The 25968-nt window shown below is 43.0% G+C and overlaps 1 protein-coding gene across 3 annotated transcripts in view; it reads right to left on the minus strand.

The window, feature by feature from the left end:
* The window catches only part of VOPP1 (VOPP1 WW domain binding protein), a 112180-nt gene that overhangs the window by 81938 nt on the left and 4274 nt on the right, over positions 1-25968 (minus strand). Inside the window, exons 2-3 of one of the 3 annotated variants that reach the window (XM_084857783.1) lie at positions 25758-25813; positions 25422-25579 (exon numbers count right to left, since the gene is read on the minus strand). In XM_084857783.1, the coding sequence (XP_084713909.1) occupies positions 25422-25579; positions 25758-25813 (214 nt within the window). Of the gene's footprint in view, positions 1-25169; positions 25312-25421; positions 25580-25744; positions 25928-25968 lie in introns of those variants that run through there. The other 2 variants (XM_084857784.1, XM_084857786.1) reach the window with 2 other exon arrangements.

Raw genomic sequence — 25968 nt, forward strand, 5'->3', positions numbered from 1 at the left:
ATTGGTCCCTAGTGTGGGCTGGATTTGGCCCGCAGGCTGGAGGTTGCCCTCCCCTGTGCTATAATAATTGAGTTGCCCTATAAGTAGCAGATTTGTCATGGCTGTACAACAGGCATTTCATGTTCCTAGGTCATTTGCTTCTGCTACCCTCACCAACAGACCTTACAACAGTTGTTTCCTGGGAGCTGAATAAATATTGCAGTGTAACAAATGACAGATATAAACACATAAGTGCTTGGTTTAATGGAACCTTACAATAACAACCTGATAGATATTTGAAAAGGCATTGTCTGAAATCTCAGTGCCATAATGGCGGTATGTAGAGCAGGGATGGGCAACTCTGGGAACTCCGGGAGCCATTTGTGCACCCCAGGGACCCCGCTGCGGGCCACATTCCAGCCACTGCTAAATCCAGCCGTGGTGGCAGCAAATAAAATGGTGATTTGGGGGCAAAATACCCCAACTAACAGCATATTTTATTGCCAATAACGAAACCTAAAGAGATCCATGTAAACGTTTTTGCATGGGAAAAAATGGTTCAAAATCCAGGAAATAACCAATAGAATGTTGGGGGAAAGGTGGTGGGATCTTATGGGGAAGACAAGATTAGGATCCCAGAAGGGCTCATTTTGCCCTGTGGGCCAGAGTTTCTGCATATCCGGTTTAGGATACTGGATATTTAGTATCCCACTCTTCAATACAAATTCTCAGAGTGGCTTCCAATATAACATTAAAACCACTAACAAACTTAAGAACAACTAATAGACAAAAGCAGACCAGCAACATAATATAAAAGCTGGGTTTAAAACATACGCACATGAATCTAAAAGGCCTGGGAGAATAAAAAGGGTTTCATTCCCACTTGCTGAGAGCTGTAGGACTTTAGTAGTGAAAGTGGGCCAAACCCTCCCCGGATTGGCCCAGAGGGTTTGGAAATAGGTCTTTGCGCCATTTCCGCACCCGTACCTGTAAGGGCTCTAAGACCTCATCCTATTGGTCCACGGTGGCATGATGAGTTCGTAGAGGGGTTACATGACCCCCGTCAGGGTCACCTGATGGTCACATGACTGGCAGGAGTTCCGGAGGTGGGACTCCTGGCTAGGGCGGGACATCCGGTCTCCCTAAGGGGACAGGGCACCTGTCACTTTTGAAAAGAGGGCGTGGTTTAGAGTTTGATGCGAGGTACCCACTTTCACTACTGACTTTTTCCTGTCTAAACAGGATTGCACTCAAATGTGTAAGAAATCTAGAAACTCCTACTGGTTCTATGATAGCTAGTTAAGATTAGGAGAAGGCACTGATCTTTCTACAGAACTAGCATTGCCTACCTGTGTGCTTGCTGCTTGCACCCTCACAATACCTGCTGAGCCTGTACATTGAGAGCTGCTGTCTGATTATCTTTGGTGTACTCCTGTGCCTTTAACAGCATGGTACAAGGAAAGTAAACAGAAAGCTTTTCCTATTAGTTTATTTTTGTGCCTGGGAAAGCTTAATCCTGCTTGATGTGCGCAGCTGTTAAGAACACAGGAGCAGCACCAGTTTAAAAGGTGTGGCAACCCTGTACATAATTGCAAATAAATGGATATTACAAAGACATAATAAGTCCCCTACATTCCCTCCTCTAAAGCAAACTGATCCCAGAAAAGTTGCTCTCGAAAGATGGAAACTAGGAATGAACTGCATAGCATTGCTATATCTATGCAAAGCATATGCTATGGCTAAATTAATATTTTTAAATGAGCTTCAGTGATGGGTCTAGCACCCTGTGAATACACTAAGGTGTTACCCAGCAATCTTTCATTAAGCTCATTGATTATCAAAGAAATGAACAGCTTAAAAAAGAGTTGCCACTCTTTTTTCTGGCCTTGCTCCTATGCCTGTAACAGGAACCTCACTCAAAAAAATTAGGGCAGTGTAGCTTTTCTCATCACTTGTTGTTCTGGGACATGATTCATTTCCTTTTTCTGTGTGAGCCAGCCCACCCTTTATACCTGCCATAGAGATGCTGCTGAAAATGACATGCCCATGGCGAGTGATCCCTGCATCTGCTGTAACCTGTACAAGCATTTGCCACATGACCCAGCAGCAGCATCACATTATGTTACCCCACCCTTGCCATTTTTGTGCATTAAAAATGGATTTGAGAATTAGGTTTAATACACAAAAAAGCGAAGACCGACAATGTTTTTTTCAAAAGGGCTCCTGTGCTATGAAACAACTGTATAGCAGCAGAAATTCTCTTGAAATGGAGCAGGAGACATGACAAAAGCTTTTGCGTACTGCAATTCAGCATGATATGCAGGTGTTAAAAGCACAAGGGTCCAGGAAGAAGAAAAAATGCCTTTTTAAAAGGTTGGGTTGGATCCAGACTAAGGCCATGTTTCCATGACAACAGAAGAAGAAGCTAATGGAGGAGTACTGGATTTTTAAAAAGTAATCGCCTTTGCTGTGAGCACAGTTCCACGAGCAGATTCTCCACACCAGTAAAAAGTGCTTCACAGAACATACTTCCTGGTGGGGGTAGGGGTTGGAGTGAATGTCATCTGACTGGCAGGGGCTGCTCAAGCAATAAGAGAGGCTTCCCCCTCTCCCCCCCTTTCTCCTTTCCCCTGAAAGTCCAGATGCACCTGCATTTCAGGAGCAAGCCTCATTGACCACAATGGGAGTTACTTCCAAATAGACACACATATGCTTGTGCTGGGAAAGGGGGGGAGGACACAAAGAGGGAAACCAGCCCCCGTTTTAACCCATGGGACTTCATTGACCACAATGGGAGTTACTTCTGAGGAAACAGTAACGGGTTTGTTGTGGGAAAGAGACCATTAAACACAAAGACAGAAACCAGCCCCCATTGTAACCCGCAGGATATCTATAACAAAGCTATGAAGTACTTTCTTCCTAAGGCAATTAATCGGAGCCTCGACATTGCGCTTAATCACACTTAAGGAATTGGGCTTTAAGTGCCATTTCAGTTGAGGTGGGACCTCTATAAGTTCTGATGTAGGCACTCAAAGGCAAATCTCATTCAGCACAATGGGAATTACTTCTGCGGAGACACTAAAGGGTTTGTTGTGGGAAAGAGATGGAAACCAGCCCCCATTTTAACACACAGGATCTCTATAAGGAAGCTGTGAAGTACTTACTTCCTAAAGCAATGAATCAGAGCCTCGAGATAGTGCTTAATCGCACTTAAGGAATTGGGCTTTAACGTGTGCTGTGTCAATTGAGGGGCTTCTCTGTTATTTCTGTGGTCATTGAGAGGGCAGGCCTCATTCAGCACAATGGGAGGAAACACCCCTTAACTGGGGTAATGGTGAAAGGCACACCCCTGGTCAGGGCTAGCATAGCCATGGTCAATAAGGGGGGCTGGGGAACACAGCAACTATACTGCGGAGAACCTGACTTAAGGAAAAGAATTGGACTTTAAGCAGTCTCAGGAAATCTGGTTTTTCCCTGCAACCAGCTCAGGGTAAATCGCTGGTGGAAACACCTCCTTAGTCTTACTTAGAATAGACTCCCTGAAATCAATGGGACTTAAGTTAGCCCCACTGATTTCAATATGTGTACTCTAAGTAAGACTAAGTCTGGATCCACCCCCTGTATTTATAAATGTTAGCCTGTTCACTCAGTCATGGTTATGAAAAGATGGTAAGTATACACATATACATACACAAAACAGAGCATACACAATGAATCATCATCAAATAACCAGACCAAATTAATCTGCTTTGGGATGATGACCCTTAATTTTAATCAGATCAGCACACTTATGAAACCACAACCAAAAATCACTCTGCCAAGTCAAGATAATATAAAACACTAGCATTATTAAAGAGGGGAAGGTAAAAATGCACATAAAACCTGTAGTGTATGATCAGGATGGTTACTGCTCTTCTTTTAGCAGTATACAAAGAACCAGTGCCGGCCCTACCATTAGGGGCTTTTCTGCATGAAGCTTTTAACCCGTGCCTTTATCAAGGCTTCTACTTCCAGTTTCTTTGCGGATTAAGATCTGCTCCTTTACACGTTTCTTTTCCCGAGGTTTTTCTTTCTCTGCTTTTCTATATGTTCCATTTCACAACGACTAGGTAGTGCTGTGGTATAGTGGAATTGTGCAATTACACAAGAATCCTGTAGAAGCCATTCAGAAAAAAATGCCACACTTTCCCCATTAAGGGGGAAAAAACCACGATAATAGTCACAAAGGCCCTGGAGGATGACGATGTTGTATAAAAGATGCGCAAAGTACTGCGAGTGAGCAATCATGAGCGCACAATAAAAGCTTCATGTAGAAAGGCTCTAGGTAGACTGAAGCGACTGCCTCAGGCACTAGCTTTGGATTTTATGTAAGGGCAGAAATGGTTAGTTATTTGATTGACTGTTATTGTACTTTTACATCAGGGATGTAGAACTTGTGGAATTTTCTGCCTTGTGCATCAAAATATATTGCCTAGCTTTGGATACTATGCACTTTGATTTGAATGGTTGTGGGGGGCACCCACACCCACACCCATCCATAGCCTTGAGCACCATTTCCTTATATTAATAAATAAGTTTGTGGAATCGCCTCAGGCAGCCTTGACCTGACTTTGCATAAAAAATTGCAAAAATAGTTAAGGAAAATACAGGTCCTTGCCCCAAAGAACTTACAATCTAACATAGACATGGGGAACAGGTGGAGATAATAAAGGGTGGCTTCGCTGGCAAGTACTTAAAACCACTTCATCCTTTCTTGCTTTTTTTCTATATGAGTAAAAAAAATGTACAGTGGGTTGTATCCAGTTATTATTGTTGTTGTTGTTATTGTTATTATTAACATTTCTATACCGCCCCATAGTCAAAGTTTTCTGGGCAGTTTACTGAACTTAAAACATTAAAATATAATATACAGAGTTCAAAAGCCATTTACATAAAAGCACACAGACAATATACACAAACAACATATAACTAAAATCAACTTAGGTCAGTCATCATAACCAGAGACAGATCCAGGACCAATTAAAACCTCATCACATGCTGCCAAATGCCTGGGAGAAGGCAACAGTGTTGGCGCCACCCAGGCTTCGATGGGGAGATAGTTCCATAGGTGGGGGGACACCACTGGGAAGGCCCTCCCCCTCATTGCCACCTTCCAAGCTTCCCTCGGAGGAGGCACCCGGAGGAGAACCTTAAATGTTGAATGTAGTATATGGGTAGGTTCATTTCGGGAGAGGCGCTCCATCAGGTATTGTTAGCACTTCCCACTGATGGCAGCAGAATGGGGAGAAGAGGGCATTTTCCCCCAAACGCCCTGGCCCCAAACTTCCTGTGACTGTATTAAAGATCTTTGCCCATTAAGCAAATAGGGGCTTGTAAGCAGGTTTGGATGGATGCATTTAAAAAATGCCAAAAATTGTGAACCCTGCCTTATCAGGGTTCCCAATCTCAGGAGTTCTGTAAGTGTGTTCAGCTAAATGTTTGCATGCCCCTATTCAGGTCATCTTCGTGCTCAACACATCAAGATCTTTAACACTGCAAGTAGTTGTGTTAAAGTTTGGGAACTGGGCTTGCATGTTCACCCACATCATGCCCCATTTTAGCTATACTTGTGTTGCAGGCGAACGGCTTCATAGGGCTACTGTGTTGGGGCATTGTGGGTAATGAAAATGATGGGTGGCTCAAACTGCCAGCTGCAGATCACAACACTGCTACCCACCACAACCAGTAAGCCCACTGGAGGGGATTACTGATGTCAGAGGGGGCCAACGAGATGATGTTTTACCAGAGGCACGGTCAAATCTGCATCCAGAACTGTAAATGAATAGAAAAGCAATAGTGTTGGCTCCCTGTTCATCCTATGGGAGTTATGTACCATTGAACTCAAGAGGGAGAGAGGGGAGGATGCTGCGCAGCAGCTAAGAGACTGAGCTGCAGCCTGGAAACTCTGGAAAATCTCTGGTGCAAATCTCACCACAGTAGGTGGCCTTAGTCATGCTTGAACGAGGGATGGGAAAGGTTAGGGGACTTAAGAAGACCCATAAGCTCTGACTCTCCACCAATTTTAGCCAAATGATGCCCTTGTAGGAACAGTAATGAAGGCAGCTGTAAAAAAATGGGGAGAAGAACCCACTGCCCCCTAGTCAGTGGGCCAGTTTGCATGATAACCACAGCCTGATTATTTAAGCCATGGTGGGTTGTGGCATCTGCTGGCAGCCATTTTGCATATTCAAGCCACGGAGGGCGAACCCAGTGAGGGTGGGTTGTTGACATGGTTAGCAAACCACCCAGAACCTATGGACTGTTTTAGGGATGTGGGTGATTTGTTAACCATGCCAAGAACACACCCTCAGCAGGTTTGGAGATCATGATAAGCCACAGCGACTGCCTGCTGCATCTTCAATATTCAAAATGGCTGCCACAACATGCCACAACCCACTGTGGCTTAAATAATCCATGGTGGGCTGCAGCAATCATGCAAATCGGGTCATTGGTTGGGTTCAGATAACATGATAACCCACACTCAAGTGTTGAGTATGGATTGAGTGTGGGTTGTCATTGAACTGTGAGTTACTATTGAAACATTGTGTTATCATGTTGCCTGAACCCAGCTTCAATAGCAAACCATGGCTTGTTAACCACGAACAACCCACAGTTCACAACCCAACAACAAACTATGGGTTCTCTGCATGGGTTGTTTGTGGTTAACAAACCATGGTTTGTCAGTGTAGCTGGATTCAGACAACACGATAACCCATGATTCAAAACAACCCACTGTTTAATGACAACCCACACTCAACCCTTGACTGTGGGTTATCATGTTGTCCCAGTCACAATCTCAGCCTCAAAAACCCCAGCTGCGACACCTCTGTTGCACTGATGTACCTTACATTCATACCTTTTTTCATACCGATCCTTGGGAGAATGTGTGTCAGGGGCTTTGAACACTCAAATTGCTCCACTGGTGCAAGCTGTTATTCCATTCTTATTGTACTAATTCTTATTAAATGTACATAAAGCAATTAATTAACACAAGAATGTATATGTAAGAGACAGAGTAAATGTCATAATGAACCATGTCCTCAATTAGGTATTCAAACTTTGAATATATAATTTAGTACGGTGTTCATTTTGATGGTTATTCAATTTGAATTTCAAAGCATTCAGCAAATATTAACAAGATTGCTTTGAATTCAGTCCAAGACAGGGAATGGGGGTGGGGGTGGGGACACTCTTGGCAGTTTTTAAATAACAGATACTAAATCCCCTTACTAGCTATTGCAGCATTTTCTTTCAGTTTTATAAGCACTGAGGCGCCCAGGATAGACCTGCACCAAAACCTGGCAACCATCGCTCATTTGTCTGAAGTGAATGGGTCTCAGATGTTTTCGGTATTGGCCAGGGGTGTATGCTCTTGTCCCTTATAGGGAAACATGGAGGAAATAGGCTTGAAGAAACAGCTGGACAAAAAGAAAGAAAGAAGATAAACATTGTCCAAGGAGACATTCACAACAGTTTAACGAAAAAAAGGCTTTAAGTATAATTGAGCCAAAGGTATTCACCTATTTTTTGTCTTATCTTTGTCATAAGTAATAATTGTATCCAGCTTTTAGCATGCTGTTCATTCATGTTTGTGTGCCTATCGAATCGCTATTCTGGTGGAAAGAAAGATTTCGGAAGCAGTAAAGCCACCATCCTAAACATACTTACTAGAGAGTATGTTGCTACTGAATAAATATGTGCCAGATGATTGGAGAAGGGCTAATGTTGTCCCTATCTTCAAACAGGGCAAAAAGGAGGAACCTGGGAACTACAGACCAGTCAGTCTGACATCAATCCCTGGGAAAATTCTAGAGCAGATTATAAAGCAATCCATCTGTAAGCACCTTGAAAACAATGCAGTGATTACTCCAAGCCAACATGGATTTGTCAAGAACAAATCCTGCCAGATGAATCTGATCTCATGTTTTGATCAGGTAACCTCACTTATAGACTGTGGGAATGCTGTGGACATAATATACCTCGACTTCAGCAAAGCTTTCGACAAAATGCCCCATGATATCCTGAGGAGCAAACTAGCTCTAAGTGGGCTAGATGAAACAACAATCTGGTGGATCCACAGTTGGCTACAGAATCGGACTCAAAGAGTGCTTATCAATGGGATCTTCTCAAACTGGGGAGAGGTAACGAGCGGGGTACCGCAGGGCTCAGTCCTGGGCCCAGTGCTCTTCAACATTTTTATTCATGACTTGGAGGAGGAGGTGCAGGGAATGCTGATCAAATCTGCAGATGACACAAAATTGGGCGGGATAGCTAATACCCTGGAAGACAGAAACAGAATTCAAAGTGATCTTGATAGGCTGGAGCACTGGGCAGAAAACAACAGAATGAAATTTAATAGGGATAAATGCCAAGTTCTGCACCTAGGAAAAAGAAACCAAATGCACAGTTATAAGATGGGCGCTACTTGGCTCAACAATACTACAAGCGAGAAGGATCTTGGAATTGTTGGAGATCACAAGCTGAATATGACGCAACAATGTGATGTGGCTGCAAAAAAGGCAAATGCTATTTTTGGCTGCATTAATCGAAATATAGCTTCCCAATCACTTGAAGTACTAGCTCCCCTCTACTCAGCACTGGTTAGGCCTCATCTGGAGTGCTGTGTAAAAAGGATGCAGACAATCTGGAGAGGGTTCAGCGGAGGGCAACAAAGATGATCAGGGGACTGGAAACAAAGCCCTATGAGGACAGACTGAAAGAACTGGGCATGTTTAGCCTTGAGAAGAGAAGACTGAGGGGAGATATGATAGCACTCTTCAAGTACTTGAAAGGTTGTCACAGAGAGGAAGGCCAGGATCTCTTCTCAATCATCCCAGAATGCAGGACATAGAATAATGGGCTCAAGTTACAGGAAGCCAGATTCTGGCTGAACATCAGGAAAAACCTCCTGACTGTTAGAGCAATACGACAATGGAACCAATGACCTAGGGAGGTAGTGGGCTCTCCCACACTGGAGGCATTCAAGATGAGGCTGGACAGCCACCTGTCAGGGATGCATTGACTTAGATTCCTGCATTGAGCAGGGGGTTGGACTTGATGGTCTTATACACCCCTTCCAACCCTACTATTCTATGATTCTATGAAATATGGCTAGGATGGTCTTGCATAGCTGTAACCCTATGCACATTTACGCACCACTAAACTCAGTAAGATTTATATGCAAGTAAACATGCATAAGATTGTTCAACAGCTTAGCGCAGGGGTGTAGAATGCCGGGCCCAGGGACCATATCCAGCCTTCCGGGGTTCCCCAGATGGTCCCGCCCCTTCTCCTGGACCACACCCCATTTCCCCCAACCACCGATGGTTTGGTGTTTTCCCAGCTTTTGTGTAGTTTTTTCTCCATTCTAAAAGGTCGACATGCCTCTCCTGAAACTTAGTTATCAGCAGAAAGAGCTTTGAGTTAAACCATGCCTTGATCCCCCTTCATGGATCACTGCCTTGTTGTGGTGAAGGGGCTTGCGTAACTCAGTGAAGCCATAAGCTATGCCGTGCAGGGCCGCCCAAGACGGACAGGTCATGGCGGAGAGTTCTGACAAAATGTGGTCCACTGGAGAAGGAAATGGCAACCCACTCCAGTATTCTTGCCAAGAAAACTCCATGGAACGTATCACAAGGCTAAAAGATATGACGCCGGAAGATGAGCCCCTCAGGTTGGAAGGTGTCCAATATACTACTGGGGAAGAGCAGAGGGATTTTCCAAGTAGTGCCAGAAACAGCGAAGCGGCTGGGCCAAAGCCGAAAAGACACTCAGCTGTGGATGTGTCTGGTGGTGAAAAGAAAGTCCGATGCTGTAAAGAACAATATTGTTTAGGAACCTGGAATGTCAGATCAATGAATCAAGGTAAGCTGGAGGTGGTCAAACATGAGATGGCAAGATTGAACATCGACATCTTGGGAATCAGCGAACTAAAATGGACAAGCATGGGCAAATTTAATTCAGGTGACCATCATATCTACTACTGTGGGCAAGAATCCCTTAGAAGAAATGGAGTAGCACTCATAGTCAACAAAAGGGTGGGAAAAGCAGTACTGGGGTACAATCTCAAAAACGACAGAATGATCTCAGTACAAATCCAAGGCAAACCATTCAACAGCACAGTAATTCAAGTCTATGCCCCAACCACTGATGCCGAAGAAGCTGAGGTTGATCGGTTCTATGAAGACCTACAACACCTTCTAGAACTAACACCAAAAAAAGATGTCCTCTTCATCATAGGGGATTGGAATGCTAAAGTAGGAAGTCAAGAAATCACCGGGATAACAGGCAAGCATGGCTTTGTGTACAAAATGAAGCAGGACAAAGGCTAATAGAGATTTGCTAAGAGAACACACTGATCATAGCAAACACTCTTTTCCAACAGCACAAGAGGAGACTCTACACATGGACATCACCAGATGGTCAATATCGAAATCAGATTGATTATGTCCTTGGCAGCCAAAGATGGAGAAGCTCTATACAGTCAGTAAAAACAAGACCTGGAGCTGACTGTGGCTCAGATCATGAGCTTCTTATCGCAAAATTTCGGCTTAAATTGAAGAACGTGGGGAAAACCACTAAACCATTCAGGTATGACCTAACTCATATCCCTTATGAATATACAGTGGAGGTGAGGAATAGATTTCAGGGATTAGACCTGATAGACAGAGTGCCTAAGGAACTATGGACAGAGGTCCGTAACATTGTTCAGGAGGCAGCAACTAAACCCATCCCAAAGAAAAAGAAATGCAAGAAAGCAATGTGGCTGTCTGATGAGGCTTTACAAGTAGCTGAGGAAAGAAGGGAAGCAAAAAGCAAGGGAGAAAGGGGAAGATATACCCAACTGAATGCAGAGTTCCAGAGAATAGCAAGGAGAGACAAGAAGGCCTTCTTAAATGAACAATGCAAATAAATCGAAGAAAACAACAGAATGGGAAAGACTAGAGATCTCTTCAAGAAAATCGGAGATCTCAAGGGAACGTTTTGTGCAAAGACGGGCAAGATAAAGGACAAAGAAGGCAGGGACCTAACAGATGCAGATGAGATGAAGAAGAGGTGGAAAGAATACACAGAAGAACTATACAGGAAAGATCTTAATGTCCCTGATAGCCATGATAGTGCGGTCACTGAACTTGAGCCGGACATCCTACAGTGTGAAGTCAAGTGGGCCTTAGGAAGCATTAGTAACAACAAAGCTAGCGGAGATGACAGTATTCCAGCTGAGCTATTTAAGATCCTAAAGGATGATGCTGTTAAAGTGCTGCACTCATTATGCCAACAAATTTGGAACACTCAACATTGGCCACAAGACTGGAAAAGGTCAGTTTACATTCCAATTCCAAAGAAGGGCAATGCCAAAGAGCGTTCAAACTACCGTGCAATTGCGCTCATTTCACATGCCAGCAAGGTTATGCTCAAAATCCTACAAGCTAGGCTTCAGCAGTATGTGAACCGAGAACTACCAGAAGTACAAGCTGGGTTTCGAAGAGGCAGAGGAACTAGAGATCAAATCGCCAACATTCGCTGGATCATGGAGAAAGCAAGAGAATTCCAGAAAAACGTCTATTTCTGCTTCATTGACTACGCTAAAGCCTTTGATTGTGTGGATCACAACAAACTGTGGCAAATTCTTTAAGAGATGGGAGTACCAGACTACCTTACCTGTGTCCTGAGAAACCTGTACGAGGGTCAAGAAGCAACAGTAAGAACCAGACATGGAACAACCGAGTGGTTCAAAATTGGGAAAGGAGTATGACAAGGCTGTATATTGTCACCCCGCTTATTTAATTCATATGCAGAGTACATCATGTGAAACACTGGGTTGGATGAATCACAGGTCGGAATTAAGATTGCTGGGAGAATTATCAACAACCTCAGATACACAGACAATACCACTCTAATGGCAGAAAGCGAAGAGGATTTAAAGAGCCTCTTGTTGACGGTGAAAGTGCAAAAGCTGGTTTGAAACTCAGCATTAAAAAAACTAAGATCATGGCATCTGGCCCCATCACTTCCTGGCATATAGAACGGGAAGAAATGGAAGCAGTGACAGATTTTACTTTCTTGGGCTCCATGATCACCGCAGACGGTGACTGCAGCCATGAAATTAAAAGACGCTTGCTCCTTGGGAGGAAAGCTATGGCAAACCTAGACAGCATAGTAAGAAGCAGAGACATCACCTTGTTGACAAAGATTCGTATAATCAAAGCTATGGTTTTCCCATTAGCAAAGTATGGCTGTGAGAGCTGGACTATAAGGAAGGCTGAGTGCCGAAGAATTGATGCTTTCGAACTGTGGTACTGGAGAAGACTCTTACGAGTCCCCTGGACTGCAAGGAGTCAAATCAGTCCATCCTAAAGGAAATCAACCCTGAGTGCTCATTGGAAGGACAGATACTGAAGCTGAAGCTCCAATGTTTTGGCTACCTAATGCAAAGAGAAAAGTCACTGGAAAAGACCCTGAGGCTGGGAAAGATTGAAGGCAAAAGGAGAAGGGGACGGCAGAGGATGAGATGGCTAGATAGCATCACCGATGCAATGAATATGGACTTGAGCACGCTCCGGGAGAGAGCGCAGGACAGGAAAGCCTGGCGTGCTATGGTCCATGGGGTCACGAAGAGTCGGACATGACGGAACGACTGAACAACAACAACAAATGCCTTAATGCTTTGTATTTTTGGCTGTGCCCCACCACTGGAATTAGGTTCTCTGAACTGGAATTTGGCCCTTGGGCTGTAAGAGGTTCAACACCCTTGGTGTAGACGAACCAGTTGGTCTAACAAGAAAGAAATTATAGTTTATATTAAATTATAAATATTATATTAAATTAGATTAAATTATAGTGTAATAATTATAATTATAATTATTACAATTATTTTAATATTGTATACTATGCTCTGCATCTAAGGCCCTCCTCCAAGCCTCCCTCCTCTGAGGGAGGCTTGGAGGGCAGCAACAAGGGAGAGGGCCTTTTCGGTGGTGGCTCCCCAATTATTATATCCTCATAGCAGCATGTATGTTTTGCCATATGCAATTCTGTAACATTTACTGTTTAAGCGGTCTTACATGAACAATTGCATAAGTTCCTTGTAAAAAAAATAAAGTTATAAGCAGGAACGAACACACACACACACGCTATTTAGTTTTATGTAGCTTGCTATTGTAAACTTGTAATTAAAATAGATAAATGGGGGGAGGGAAATCAAAATCATCACAGCATTTTTGGATTTATACAGATATTTACAGTGCTTTAATTGCAACTGCAGAAAATAAACATAAATACAGTATATACGATTTTGTTCATTCATTCATTATGCAGATGTATACTCTGCCCTTCAATGCAATTATCAGGGAAACTCATTTGTGACTATTACTTTGTGGTCTATGAATGATCTTTCTTTTCTTAACTGCTGTATACTATATATTAAGAACTTTATAGCATCATTCATACTCATTTGTTTGTATATTTGATTGTGGAAACTGCTTTGACTTGGCTCGTGCATATAAAGAGACCACCATGCAATATTTTGAATTGTGTGTTTGACAATGTCATCATCGCACAAGTACATGATGGCTACAACATGTCGGTCCAAACGCAGGATGCAATTTGCAGTCTGGACACCCATGATGCTCTCTTGACATAACTATGTCACACATCACTACGTGCCACAGTGTTTCCGACTGTATACCATTTGGGCTGCATAGACCCATATGATTCCAGCTATGGAAAATGGAAATAAATGTCATTCAGACTTGGTGTCAGCAGTCAGCAAGGCTATGCATGTGGACACCTCTAACTGGTCATGCTACCATTTGGTACAACCCCCACTGTTCTCCCTCTACTTCTTGGTACCAGTTTGAACCACTACACTGTAGATTGAACCTGGGATCTTCTGCAGGTAAAGCATGTGCTGCGCTAAAAGGGCCTCCCAAAATTTTGAATGAGAAGCAGATTTTCTGTAAGTTGGGGGCATATATTCACAGCAAAAAGGTTCAGCCCATTCAAATGGAATTTTTTTCTGATAAATAGAAAGATCTGTCAGAAAATTGTGCTCAGCCAGTTTTAGTTAGAGCTGTGCACAAGTGGCCTCTTGAAATTCTCCACCTTACTTATGGGCAGAGAAATTTGGGAGACAATTTCACCGAATTTCTCCAGGAGGAGGAGAAATTCTAAACAGTTTCTCACAGGCAGGGCTCTCCATTGGCAGGGCTTGTAGCACAGCTTCTTTCTTTTTTTAGTAAGGGGTTTGGGGGTCTTCATGCTGTAACAGCATCAACTGTCTTGGCAGGCTGCCCCCCAGTTTGCATCCACCATAATGCAGGTGGGGGCAGTGTTGTGTCCAGCTCCAGGGATGAGGTGCAGTTAGTGCTCTGCCAAAATCTGTCCTCCAGTTTCCTGAAAGTTTTCTCCCCCCATGAAAGGGGCTTCCATTGTTCTGTTTGATTCTCAGGGTGTTTTAGAATTTATTTTCATGGCGTTTTTGAGCTTACCTAATCACAGCTAGGCTTCTAGGCTGCCTGCATGTCCTGATCTGAAAAACCCCATGGGAGGAATTACCTCAAGGTGCCTTAAACTGGGATTTAATTGAAGTGTAGGAAGCAGAGAAGCCCACAGGTGGGCAGAGAGATGATCGTACAATGAAAAAGAGGACACTTCTGCTCACTCCTTGGTCACCTCCTAAGTAAGGTAAGCCTAAGAAACCCAAACCCTACCCATGAGAATTTCTCTGAATTTCTTCACCATTGAATTTATTTTTGAATGCAATTTCTCTTCTATCAAATAGAATGAGAATGGTCGAAAAAAATGTGCGAGAAATTTTTGGCACAGCACTAGTTTTAGTTGTTGTAGTTACAAGCAGTGGTGTAGTGAAGTCCAAGGGTCAAAATGCTGGGACGTTTTGATTAGCAGGATCAGGACAATGATGTCATCTGCCACCTCCCCTCACAGTAGCTGGGAGGGGCGGGGGGATTTTCCAAGCAGCAATATATTGTTGTGTGCTATCCCTGTTGTACTGCAAAGTATTTATGGGTGGCTTGGTCTTGAGTGGGTAATTCAGATCCACTGTCTTTACAAAAGACCTAGAAAAGACTTATATGATACACACAGAGAGTTGGATCAACACAGCGGCCTGCTTTTTTTTTTAAACTCTCCTTGGGGGTGCGACTATGGGGACTGTCATGATAAGTACCTGCACTTCAAAATTTGCCAAAATGTCACCTCACTGGTTATAAGTGAAGCTAAATTTCGGTGTGTCAGGATGCAGGGCTAGTAACAATAGTTGTTTCCGCTGAGAAATGGATTGTTAATTTAATTCACTTAATTTTATTTGCAGTGGGTATCTATGAAGCTGCATTCCATTTAGCTTCTACAGTTTTTAATGAACTGATTTTCCTGCACCAAATGAGCCATGTTGTTAAACATGCCACCCTCCAGTTCAGGCTCATTACTAATATGCACCCTGACTGCAGTTGTTGCTCCTGGCTTTTGAGAAGGAATGGAAACGGTAACAGAGCCAGACAATATATAAGTTAATTACATAATCTGTGAAGCTACTGCTGCCAGAAGTAGGGCAAAATGCACATAGGGGCTATCCCTTCTTTCTCCCAGTGTATGCCAGTGTTTTCTGCAATGTTTGCTTGTCCAGTGAAAACAGTATTCAAATCTTAGCTTTGGCTTTCCCCTCTAATATAGATAATTATTCGGCAGCAAAAGATTGCTTGAGTGTAATCAGATCTGTGTATGTGAGAGAGAAAGATTGACTCTGGATTCAACATTCTTCTAATGACCTGTGAGATTGAGGTATCTGTCCTGAACACAAAATAGAAAGTCAATCTATAAAGAGAGCATGAGGGGGTGACCTCATTCACAACCCTTGCATTTACCTTCTCTTATTCCCTTTGGCTACCCTATGCAATCTATACTGTATTGCGTTTGGGGCAGTGAAGCCTTTCATACTAATTGGCTGAGCTGGTGAGGTAGCTTGGAATGTTCAGCTGTCAGGGAAGCAGCTAAGCAGTTTGCAGTCTCACTTCTGTGAGGGAATGGAAAATCATCAGTTTGGCTCAAACAAAGGCAAGCTGAGGGAAGAAGTCCTGGATATAGGGAAGCTGAGACAGTGAGCCCAGATGCAAGGAGGGTGAAGGAATATATAACATAGGCAATGGACTGAAAAAGAGAAACCTGAAGGAAGGGTAGGTAGAGAATGAGTCTCGAGGAGAAGGGTAGACAAGGTAGTGGATTAAGGCAAGAAAGGAATAACCAGAGAAGGAGCTTTGGAGGAATGTTATAGTAGTTATGGCCAGGTGCAGTTGTACACTATGGGATGGGGGCAGGGGGGAGAGTCATAAACAGGTTGGTCAAGATCTAGGATGACTAAAGGAAACAGGATAGATTAAACAGCGGCCTGAAAAGCAGGGACCAGAAAAATAATGGGTGGTGGCGACATTAAATTAAAGAGCAGAAGAGCAAAGGAGGTAGCAGCAGTACACAGTAGTGATAGTACACTACTGGCAGGAACGAAGTGGGCAGATAAGGAAAGTTTATAGGTCATGTGCCAGGGAACTAAAGTTTGCTAGGGAAGGAGCTGTGGCTCAGTTTAGTTCACATGCCATATATTCAGAAGGTTCTAGGTTCAATTCCTGATATCTCCAGTTTAAAAAAGGATCTCTACTAGCAGAGGGAATTGCCAGTGGAAGGAGGCAAGCTTGGCTAAATTCTATCCCCTTATTCACGTCTTAGATCTCCTGGACAATGGGGCGCTACAGCTGGAGCTGGCTCCGGTAGGGCGCAACCGTATTTGCATATCTGTCTAAGACAAGAAAATCTCACTAGGCATACAGCTATCCATGGTGCTAGGGTGGTGGTTGGCAGGGGCAGGGGGAGAACTAGATACTCTTGTGAGATTTTCAGGATGATCTTGATTATGCTGTATCTACAGAGAGTGGGCGAAACTCCCTGTGGAAAATAATATCATTACTAAGGCTCCACAAAAACAGTTGCTAGTGACAGCCAAAAAGCTAATTCTGGTGGCCACCAGGGAAAACCTGTTGTATTCTCCAGTGCAGAAGGAACACATTTTCAAAAGCCAACAACAACACAAAATGCCCAAGACAGTTTGCAACATAATAAACACACACTAAAAGAACAACAGAAGTAATAATAGAGCAAAATAAACAGATTAAAAACCGATCTTATACATTCAAATTAAAAGGCCAGGACAAAAACCAAACATATCGGCAGATTACTTGCCAGAGAAGTAAAATCTTTGCACTGCAATGGAAGACCACCGGAGATGGGGCAAGGTGTGCCTCCCTAAGGAGGGAGCCGAGTTGCACAGCCATAGAGAAGACGGTTTCCTGTGCCACAAACACACACAACTCAGATGTTGATGGGATGTAAAGGAGAACCTTCCTTTGTGCATAATAAATTTAGCAATGTTTGGGAGACTTCAGTTTAGATACACCATTTTGATGCACTTTGCCTCTTTCTTCTATTAAAAGTAGGCCCTGGGGGTTTAACTAGTGTCCAAATGTTAGAGAATTATGTCATAAATGTTAAGTATTGCAAAGTTTAATTGCAGTATTGCTCAAGGCAGATCTTGAATCACAATATTTATTTACTTATGACATTTCTATATCATCTTCCCTCCAAGGAGCTTAAGGTGGCGGATGTGGTTCTTCTACTTCCCCCCATTTTATCCTCACAACAACCCTTTTAGGTAGGTTAGACTGAAAGATAGCGACTAGTTCAAGATCACTCAGTGAGTTTCATGGCAGAGTGGGATTTGAACCTGTGTCTTCCCAGTCAATTATATATTATTCTATGTAATTTTCAAAAAGAACAAACAGACAACAACCCTAACAATAGGATTGTGCTTGGAGGGTATTGAATAAGCAGTTTGAGTCAACCAAAAGTGACTCCATAATGTTCCTTCCATAATATTACATATGTATTTTAAGGTTTCATACATCCATCTGTTTCCAAAGTTAATAAAAATGGTACCATGTTTCAAAAAATATTGTCTATCTCTGTTTCTCCCTTTGCTGCTCGTAATTGTTTAGTTAGTTTTTGGCTAGAGCAATAACCAATTTTCGTTATGCCAGTGCTCTATAAATATTTCTATACTTCACTTTTAGTTTTTAGCAATTACATGTCTCACTGCAACAGAGATGTTAACATTTCTTTATATGGCAAGTCCTTACTGGGTCCACTGAATACTGAAAGTAAAGCTATTTTGGGATTACCATGTATTTTTGTTCCAATATTGTACTGCATTCTTCAAAAAATTGGAACAACTTTTTTTTTAAACTACCTTGCATTCCCACAGCATATGAAAGAAAATTTCAATTTTTCCACATTCATAACAACTGATCTCATCTGATCTTGGAAGTTAAGCAGGGTCAGCCCTGGTTAGTATTTGGATGGGAGACCGCCTGGGAATCAGGCTTCCTGCACTGAGCAGGGGGTTGGACTCGATGTAGGCCCCTTCCAACCCTATGACTCTGATACTTCTATGATACATAATGGACTAACTGTACTACATGTACAACTTAATATCAAAGGAGTTAGGTATCATCTATGGAGTGTTTTCATTGTATTTTCTCTATTTTTTACTGACACTGATTTAGGGCGCAGTCCTATGCATGTTGAGACAGAAAAAAGTCCTACAATTCCCAACATGCCCCAGCCAGTCCCTCCATAGCTCCAAGATATTTGTTACGGATGTTCAAAAGCAGGCCTTTAGAGCATGACTTGCAATGTAGCAATAATTTCTCAAGTTCAGTAAGGGGTCTAGTTGTCTGACTTCATATTATGGATTTTGTGCTGAAATATGTAATATGATACGTCTGAATCCAATTTGGTTTGATTTCCCCTAGTTGTTCTTTTATGTGTTCCCCTAATCTACTTTTTACCCCTGGTACAAACCTTTTAATGTAAATAGTCTTTTGAGTCCCATTCTTTTATTGAAGTTATTTAACTATATTGTAAAACAGTGGGCCACTTAAGAAAGGGATGAGAGGTGAGAAGACCAGGATGGGATGGGGGGAGGTAATTTTGTATACCATCTCTTCCATACTTGAAATATACATTCTAGGAAGGGATTTCCCCCACCCCCGCCCCAGAACTGACCATATGTATCAGAAAAGGTAGTCCACAAATATGGTTTAGAATATTATTTGCGTATTTCATTTGGGTCCATATTTTTTCTTTATCATTTTGAATGATTGCAAAAAACTGCTTTATCTAGTGTGCTTCACAGTACCATTTTAAGTTTGGAATACCTAATTCCTTTGTTTTGTGCTCCTGTACAGTGAGCCTCTATTAATTCTGGATTTCTTGTCATTATTTCTAAAAAGATTTAGTAATTCTTGCCTGACAGATAGATAATTTATTGGTTATTTCTTTTTAATTTATTGGATTATTATTTCACCCCATAATCTGAACAGCATCAAAACATTCGTATTCTCAATCTGTATCACGTCATTAATAAGGATTCTGTCTCTCGAATTATCTCCATTACTGAATGTATACCAGAGGGCAAAGTTATGCATTTGAAACACTGATCACATCTGAGCTAGCCAGCTAGCCAGAATTCAAGTACTTGGATAGGGAAAGGATCACAAGATTGGAACAGACTCCGCCACGCCCCCTCTTTAATGAGCTTCCGCCACGCATTAAAAACGTGGTTGTTCAAGCAGGCATTTGGGATGGGTTAGGGTATTTTAGAAAATGTTTTTACTGTAGAATTTTGTTTTAAACTGATTTATTATATACTTTGTACATCACCCAGAGTGGCTGGGTGACCAGCCAGATGGGCAATTAATAAATTTAATAAATAAATAAAAGACCACAGTACCCTCCACCCTTAATTATAAGGCAGAAAGTGCCATACATTAAGCCACACTCTGTTAGCCACCCTACATGTATATCCATCACATCCTGATTATAGTGTGCCATGACAACAGAAGTGGACAAGATGACTCATGGTGGAAATGCCTGCCCATTTTGAGGCCTTGCTTAGTAAAACAATCCAGATGACTCAAGTGAGTCTTGCTAGCGGTGGATTCACACAGCCGGTATACCACAGAAATCATCAGCTGTATCAGCAGACAAAAAGATATGATGGATTGAAAAAGAAGCCCAATTTATTGGTCATGTTAATTGTCTTTGAGCTGCCCTTCTTCTCTAATCTAATACCTGTTCCACCACTGAAGTCAGCAAACACTACGAATATACGTCCTAGGAACTGAATCTTTCGAAAAAGAAATTTGCAATGGCTTCATGATGCTGAGACAAGTTATCGCAGCCTTCCCCAACCTGGTGCCTTTTAGATTTTTGGACTACAGCTCCCATCAGACCCAGCCAACATGACCAATGCTCAGCAATTATGGGAGTTGTAGTTCAAGACATATGGAAAGTACCAGGTTGGCGAAGGCTGAGTCATTGTATCTTACAAGACATAACATTCCACCCACTTAGTGGTAAACTCATTACATGTAAGCTGTCTTCCTATTCATATCTACGTGCAATAAAAAAGAGGATGCTAGTAATAGATCAATTTATGGATTTTATCCAATTTATGGATAGGTCTTTCAACAGCTGCTAATAATCATAGCGACATGAATCCTCCAGGATAGGTTGTTCGGAGGTTTGGAGTGTAGTGCTGTCAATACGGTGATGACACCCAGCTCTATTTCTCCTTTCCATCATGCTCTAGGGAGGTTGTGGAGGTTTTAAATCAGTGTCTCAGGTTGGTAATGAGGGCTAACAAACAAAGCTTCATCCAGAAAACACTGAAGTACTCTTGGTCAGTGGGACAACTGATCCAGCGATAGGATGCAGCCTATTCTGGATGGGCTAGCATGCCTCTTGAAGTATCAGGGGTGTCGTTGGGGATGTGCTCCTGGGCTTGGCTTGGCTTCTGGATGTTCAGGTCGTGGCTCTTGACAGGTGTGCTTTTGCACAGTGGGGGCTGATGTTCTTTATATATCCTCCTCCCTCAAAACTGAAAGTACTGTTTCGAAGCTGAAGAAATGAAACTTAAGTGGAGAAATGAAACTGACACTTCACTGCAGAATTGAAACTATTCCTCTCAGGGTTACCCTCTCCCAAAAGAAAACTCCAGGCCTTGTAGGCCTCAAACCATCACAGCATGCCTCAGTTACATTAATGTTAGGTAAATGCAATGTTGACATGGGGCTGCCTTTGAAAGCATCTGGAAGCTACAGATGGTGCAGCCAGGATTGTGACCACAGCCAGTTTGCGGAAACATGTAACCATATCGTTGGATCAACTATACTGGCTTCTGATTTTCAGAAGTGTCTGTAAAGCCCTAAATGGGTTGGACTAAAGTTATCTGAAACATCATGTCCCGCATGTACTTCCCAGTTTGTCAGAGCAAGTCTAGCTAGAATTTGTGCAAAGGTTTTTTTCTGTGGTAGCGTCCCAGATGGGGAACTCCCTGCCCAGGGAAATCCCCATCATTGCCTCTTGGATGGCACTTTAGTGCTCTTTGAAGACTTGGGCCAGATCTACACCTTGTGTCAGATCATTACAATCCCGTCATGATGACGCTATATCTCTCTTGTGCATTTATATCTCGTAGGACACACAATGACATTGGTTGTGGTACTTTGGATAACGTGGAATAAAAAGCAGGAAATAACACTACACAAGCGGTATATCAGATGTGTAATGTGCCCCTGCAGTGCACTTCCATACCACTATACAGCAGCAGTGTAGATCTAGCCTTGGTTGTTCCAGCCAGCCTTTGGCCAAGCTGGTTGATGCTACATTATCTCCCAGGGTTGTTTTTATCTGCCATGTTTTGCTTTGTCCTTCTGCATCAATATTTGTTGTTTTATTATACTTTTAGGGTGGTTTTATTGTGAGTGATGTATGCTGCCTGGATATTTTTGAAATTAAGCATGAATGTAGGATACAAATATCCCAATAAATACATGAACAATTACAATTTTGTTGCAACATAATGACCCTGTCCAGACGCACATTGGGGCAGGGTGGTTAGATTAACCATGCTGCAGGGTGGTTAGCGGGGCTGCGGTGGCTTAGTGGTTAAGACGCTAAACTGCAGACTGGAAGGTCAGCAGAACAGCAGTTCGAGACCCGAGTGCTGCATGATGGAGTGAGCTCCCGTCTTCAGTCCCAGCTTCTGCCAACCTAGCAGTTTGAAAGCAAGAAATTGCAAGTAGATAAATAGGTACTGCCTCGGCGGGAAAGGTAACAGCGTTCCGTGCACCTGGGTGTTCAGTCATGCCAGCCACATGACCACGGAAGCGTCTTCGGACAGCGCTGGCTCTTCGGCTTAGAAACGGGGATGAGCACCGCACCCTAGAGTCGGACACGACTGGATGGGGACACCTTTACCTTTACCTTTTTTTTAGGGTGGTTAGCACTAACCACTGGAAGAGCCCCTGCCACATGCACAGTTAACTATGGCCCCGCAACGTGGTTAGCCTAACCACTCCCTAACCACCCTCCCTCCTGCAGTCCTCCAACAGCTCTATCAAGCATCCCAGGAGCCTTAGCGGCTCACACGGCCATTACAGGAGCGGGGCTGCTGATGGTTGTTGGTGGCCATTTTCTTCTTTCTTTCTGATTCCATTACAGAAATAAGCACAAAAGGTGGAAAACTGAGTAAAAATTGCCACATTGCTAATATGCGCATTTGCACATTTGTGCAAAATCGCTATATCAAGCTCAATTCCAAGTGCTTATGATCAACTGTAAAGCCCTAAATGTGTTGAACCCATGGGAATAGAAGTCCAAAAACATCTGACACCAGGCTGGGGAAGGCTGGCTTAGGCCAACTGTGCCTAGATCTGGCAACATATTTTTGTGTGTCCTTGGGATAGGGCACCTACTTACACAGTGTCAAAAAAAGAGGGTTTGCATCACCCAAACACCAAAAAGACAAAGGAGGACACCAGTTTCCATATGCAAATGTATACATCAAGGTACAAATTTAGAAATAATGACTATAATTTAAACAAAAATACAATACATCTTGCCATAGTGAAAAAGACTGTGGCCAGGTGTGAAGTGTTGATGGGCAACATCAAGGCCCCTGCTGCTCTGCCTCCTTAATGGTTCTTTGACTTTAAAGCAGACTTGGACTGGAGTCAGAGCCCTTCAGATAGAAGAGACCTTCAAACAGAGGAATGTTCTCTGCCAGCTCTTCAAAGTAGAGGACTATGCTCTGTAAATTCTTGCCCACCTAACTTGTGCAAGAGCTATCAATGGGGCTTCCTGTTTCCAGCTTTTCCCTGACATGTGAAAAAGATGTACAAATCTTTTTAGAATGTACAAATCACTCACCCATACCACTGCATAACTACCACTGTCCTCAAAATATCTGGGATTAGAGGAAGGCGCTTGCAGGAAAAAAAAGTTAGTTCAAAGCAGCAGCTCTCATTAAGTATGTTCAGGAAATCTGGGTCTGTAGGTCGCATCAGAGATTCCTGCTGTTGGGTGCACAGGAAACCACTGTCCATATATGAACACTAGCAGCAAAGATGGTGGCAAGGATAGATTATGGCAGGAATGGAGGGGGGGGGCGTCTGGGTCCCAGAAAATGCCAAACTCTCCCACAGCTGACAGCAACTTTTGACTGCATACACACAGGCCATGATGCCTCTCTTCTACTGTTTTCAGCACTCTGAAAAAAGTATGCTCTGTCTCCAGCCATGAAAACTTATTTAAGTGGAGGTGTTATTTAAGTGACTTTAGTTGCACTGATTTTAGTAAGTCAACCAAATTAGAGCATTTTTGCACAACGTTATTGACCTGGACATCTTGACACAAACCTCCCATGCAATAAAGAAATGAAGCGGTCCCTCCATTTATTCTCAATCATCCATGGCAACAATCAAATTGGGAACATATTTCTGGCGAGTTTCAGTTAAGCTCTTTATCTTCCCCACAGCAGATGGCTGTATTTCTACCTAGCAGGGAAATGGTACCGGGTGGGGTGGGGACACACACACACCATTTGAACCCTGAAAAAACATCTCTAAGCTTTGATTAAAATGGAGAAGAATGAGATGGAAAAGGGCATCATCTGTCCTCATGGGCCTCAAAAAGAAAAGGATCTTAGAAGACTGAAATGCTCACTGCCTGGTGACCTTTCTATCTAGAAACGCCACAGATTTTAACTTGGTGTCATATTTAAGATGGCAGATGAGAGATATGCTTGTCACAAGACTTGCGGGGGGCGATTAGGACAAGTCAAAATGATTGACAGAGATCTATGGGAGTGCAAGATGCTACAATAATTAGGACTGTGTATATATTATTATTCTGCAGGAGCATAGAACAAACACAGAATGTGGTGTGGGGCACAAAAATCCAGTTTTCTGAGAATCTCATCTTCCTTTCTTTAAAGTCTCTAGTCCTTATTACTATGAGGATATGCATGAAGCTGAAAATATATAGGCATGGCATGCTGAAACCTCTGAAGCGAGAATTGGTTGGTTAGTTAGTTAGTTAGTTAGATAGTTATTACATTTATGCTTTGTCTTCTTTCCATCATGCAACTCAAGGTGGTATACATGGGGGACCCAGGTGATCTCCCATCCCATCCCAGTACTGACCAGACTCAGACCTACCCAGATCTTCAGCAAGGTGGGTGCATTATGTGCCCTCAAGATTTCTTGAGGGATTAGTTCAGTACTTTGCATACCTCAATGTCTTTCCCCATGCCGATGCAAGAATAGTGCAATACAGTAAAAAAATGACAGGCCAAATTATTCAGAATAAGAGAAAATAGACAAAATTGTTCAATGTGCATCGTTTGTACAGATCACAGAATTCAGTTTTTCTTGGCACAGAATTTGGATTGCCTGTATGCAGCATTGTAACTTATTACAGAAGAGTAGACACAGTTGTAGATATTACGAGAAAGTTTCTAGCTTAGTCATCCTCCTGACATGTTTACTTTCTCTGTGGGGGGCTTTTCTTCCCCTAGGGAGGAGCATTCAGACATATGAGTCCCCCACCTGCAGTGGTACAGCTCACACGCAGATTTACCATCTCAGTAGGAACTAGGCCTAAGGCCTGGGTCAAAAGGAGAGAACATATAGAACAAGGAAACTGAACGACAGAGACAACCTCACTTATTAATACAGAATAACCTGGAACGACGTCAAGCTAAGGGGATGACCATCCTGATCCATCTACTGGCAGTTGCAGGCACTTATTGCCACTTCTCCCTCCCTGCCAGAAAGAACACTTGGCTCCAGTCTGGATTGCAGAAGGAAGGGGAAAGAATGCTCTGGTCCATTCCACTGGCCTAAGGAAAAGAGTCACCAATTGCTATTTCAGCAAGAACAGCAACAAAGGAAGATCAGCCTAGCCCAAAGTGCATAGGCCTACTTATTGCTCACCATCTTGTTCTGGCCTTGAAAGACTAATCTCCCTCTTCTTCGTTTTCCCTCCACGGCCCTTCCCTTGTGCATCTTGCTCTTTTTAGTTTGTGAGCCTGATGTCAGGGCTCTTGCTCTGTCTTTGATTGATGTGAGCCACCTTGGAAGACAATAATTAACTGAAAAGCAAGAAAAAACACAGGAAGTCAGTCTATCAAGAGCCCATTGGGTTGGGCTGGCTCTGACTGCCATAGCAGCAGCACAACATGCAACACCCCCCGCCCCCAGACCTCAAACTGTCACTTAGACTGTTACATGCAGAAAGGAGGAGAAAGGGACCCCACCAGAGAGATTCACTGCCTTCAGAACATGGAGGATGGCCAGATTTTTTCGGAAAGATCTGGGACACTCGGCTGCAGAGGCACAAAAGAAGCACAAAGACATTGTTGTTCCTTGGAAAGCCACTTAGTTCTACATGAGTGTGCTAATTGTCATCCACTCCCTCAGATCGGAGGATGCTGTGGACACGTGGGATAAGTTTCACATCAATTGCCAGGCAACTAATGTG

This window comes from Heloderma suspectum, chromosome 5 (assembly GCF_057233095.1).
Source record: "Heloderma suspectum isolate Gila_16-S chromosome 5, 16-S_ref, whole genome shotgun sequence".
In the NCBI taxonomy this organism is placed as follows: domain Eukaryota; kingdom Metazoa; phylum Chordata; class Lepidosauria; order Squamata; family Helodermatidae; genus Heloderma; species Heloderma suspectum.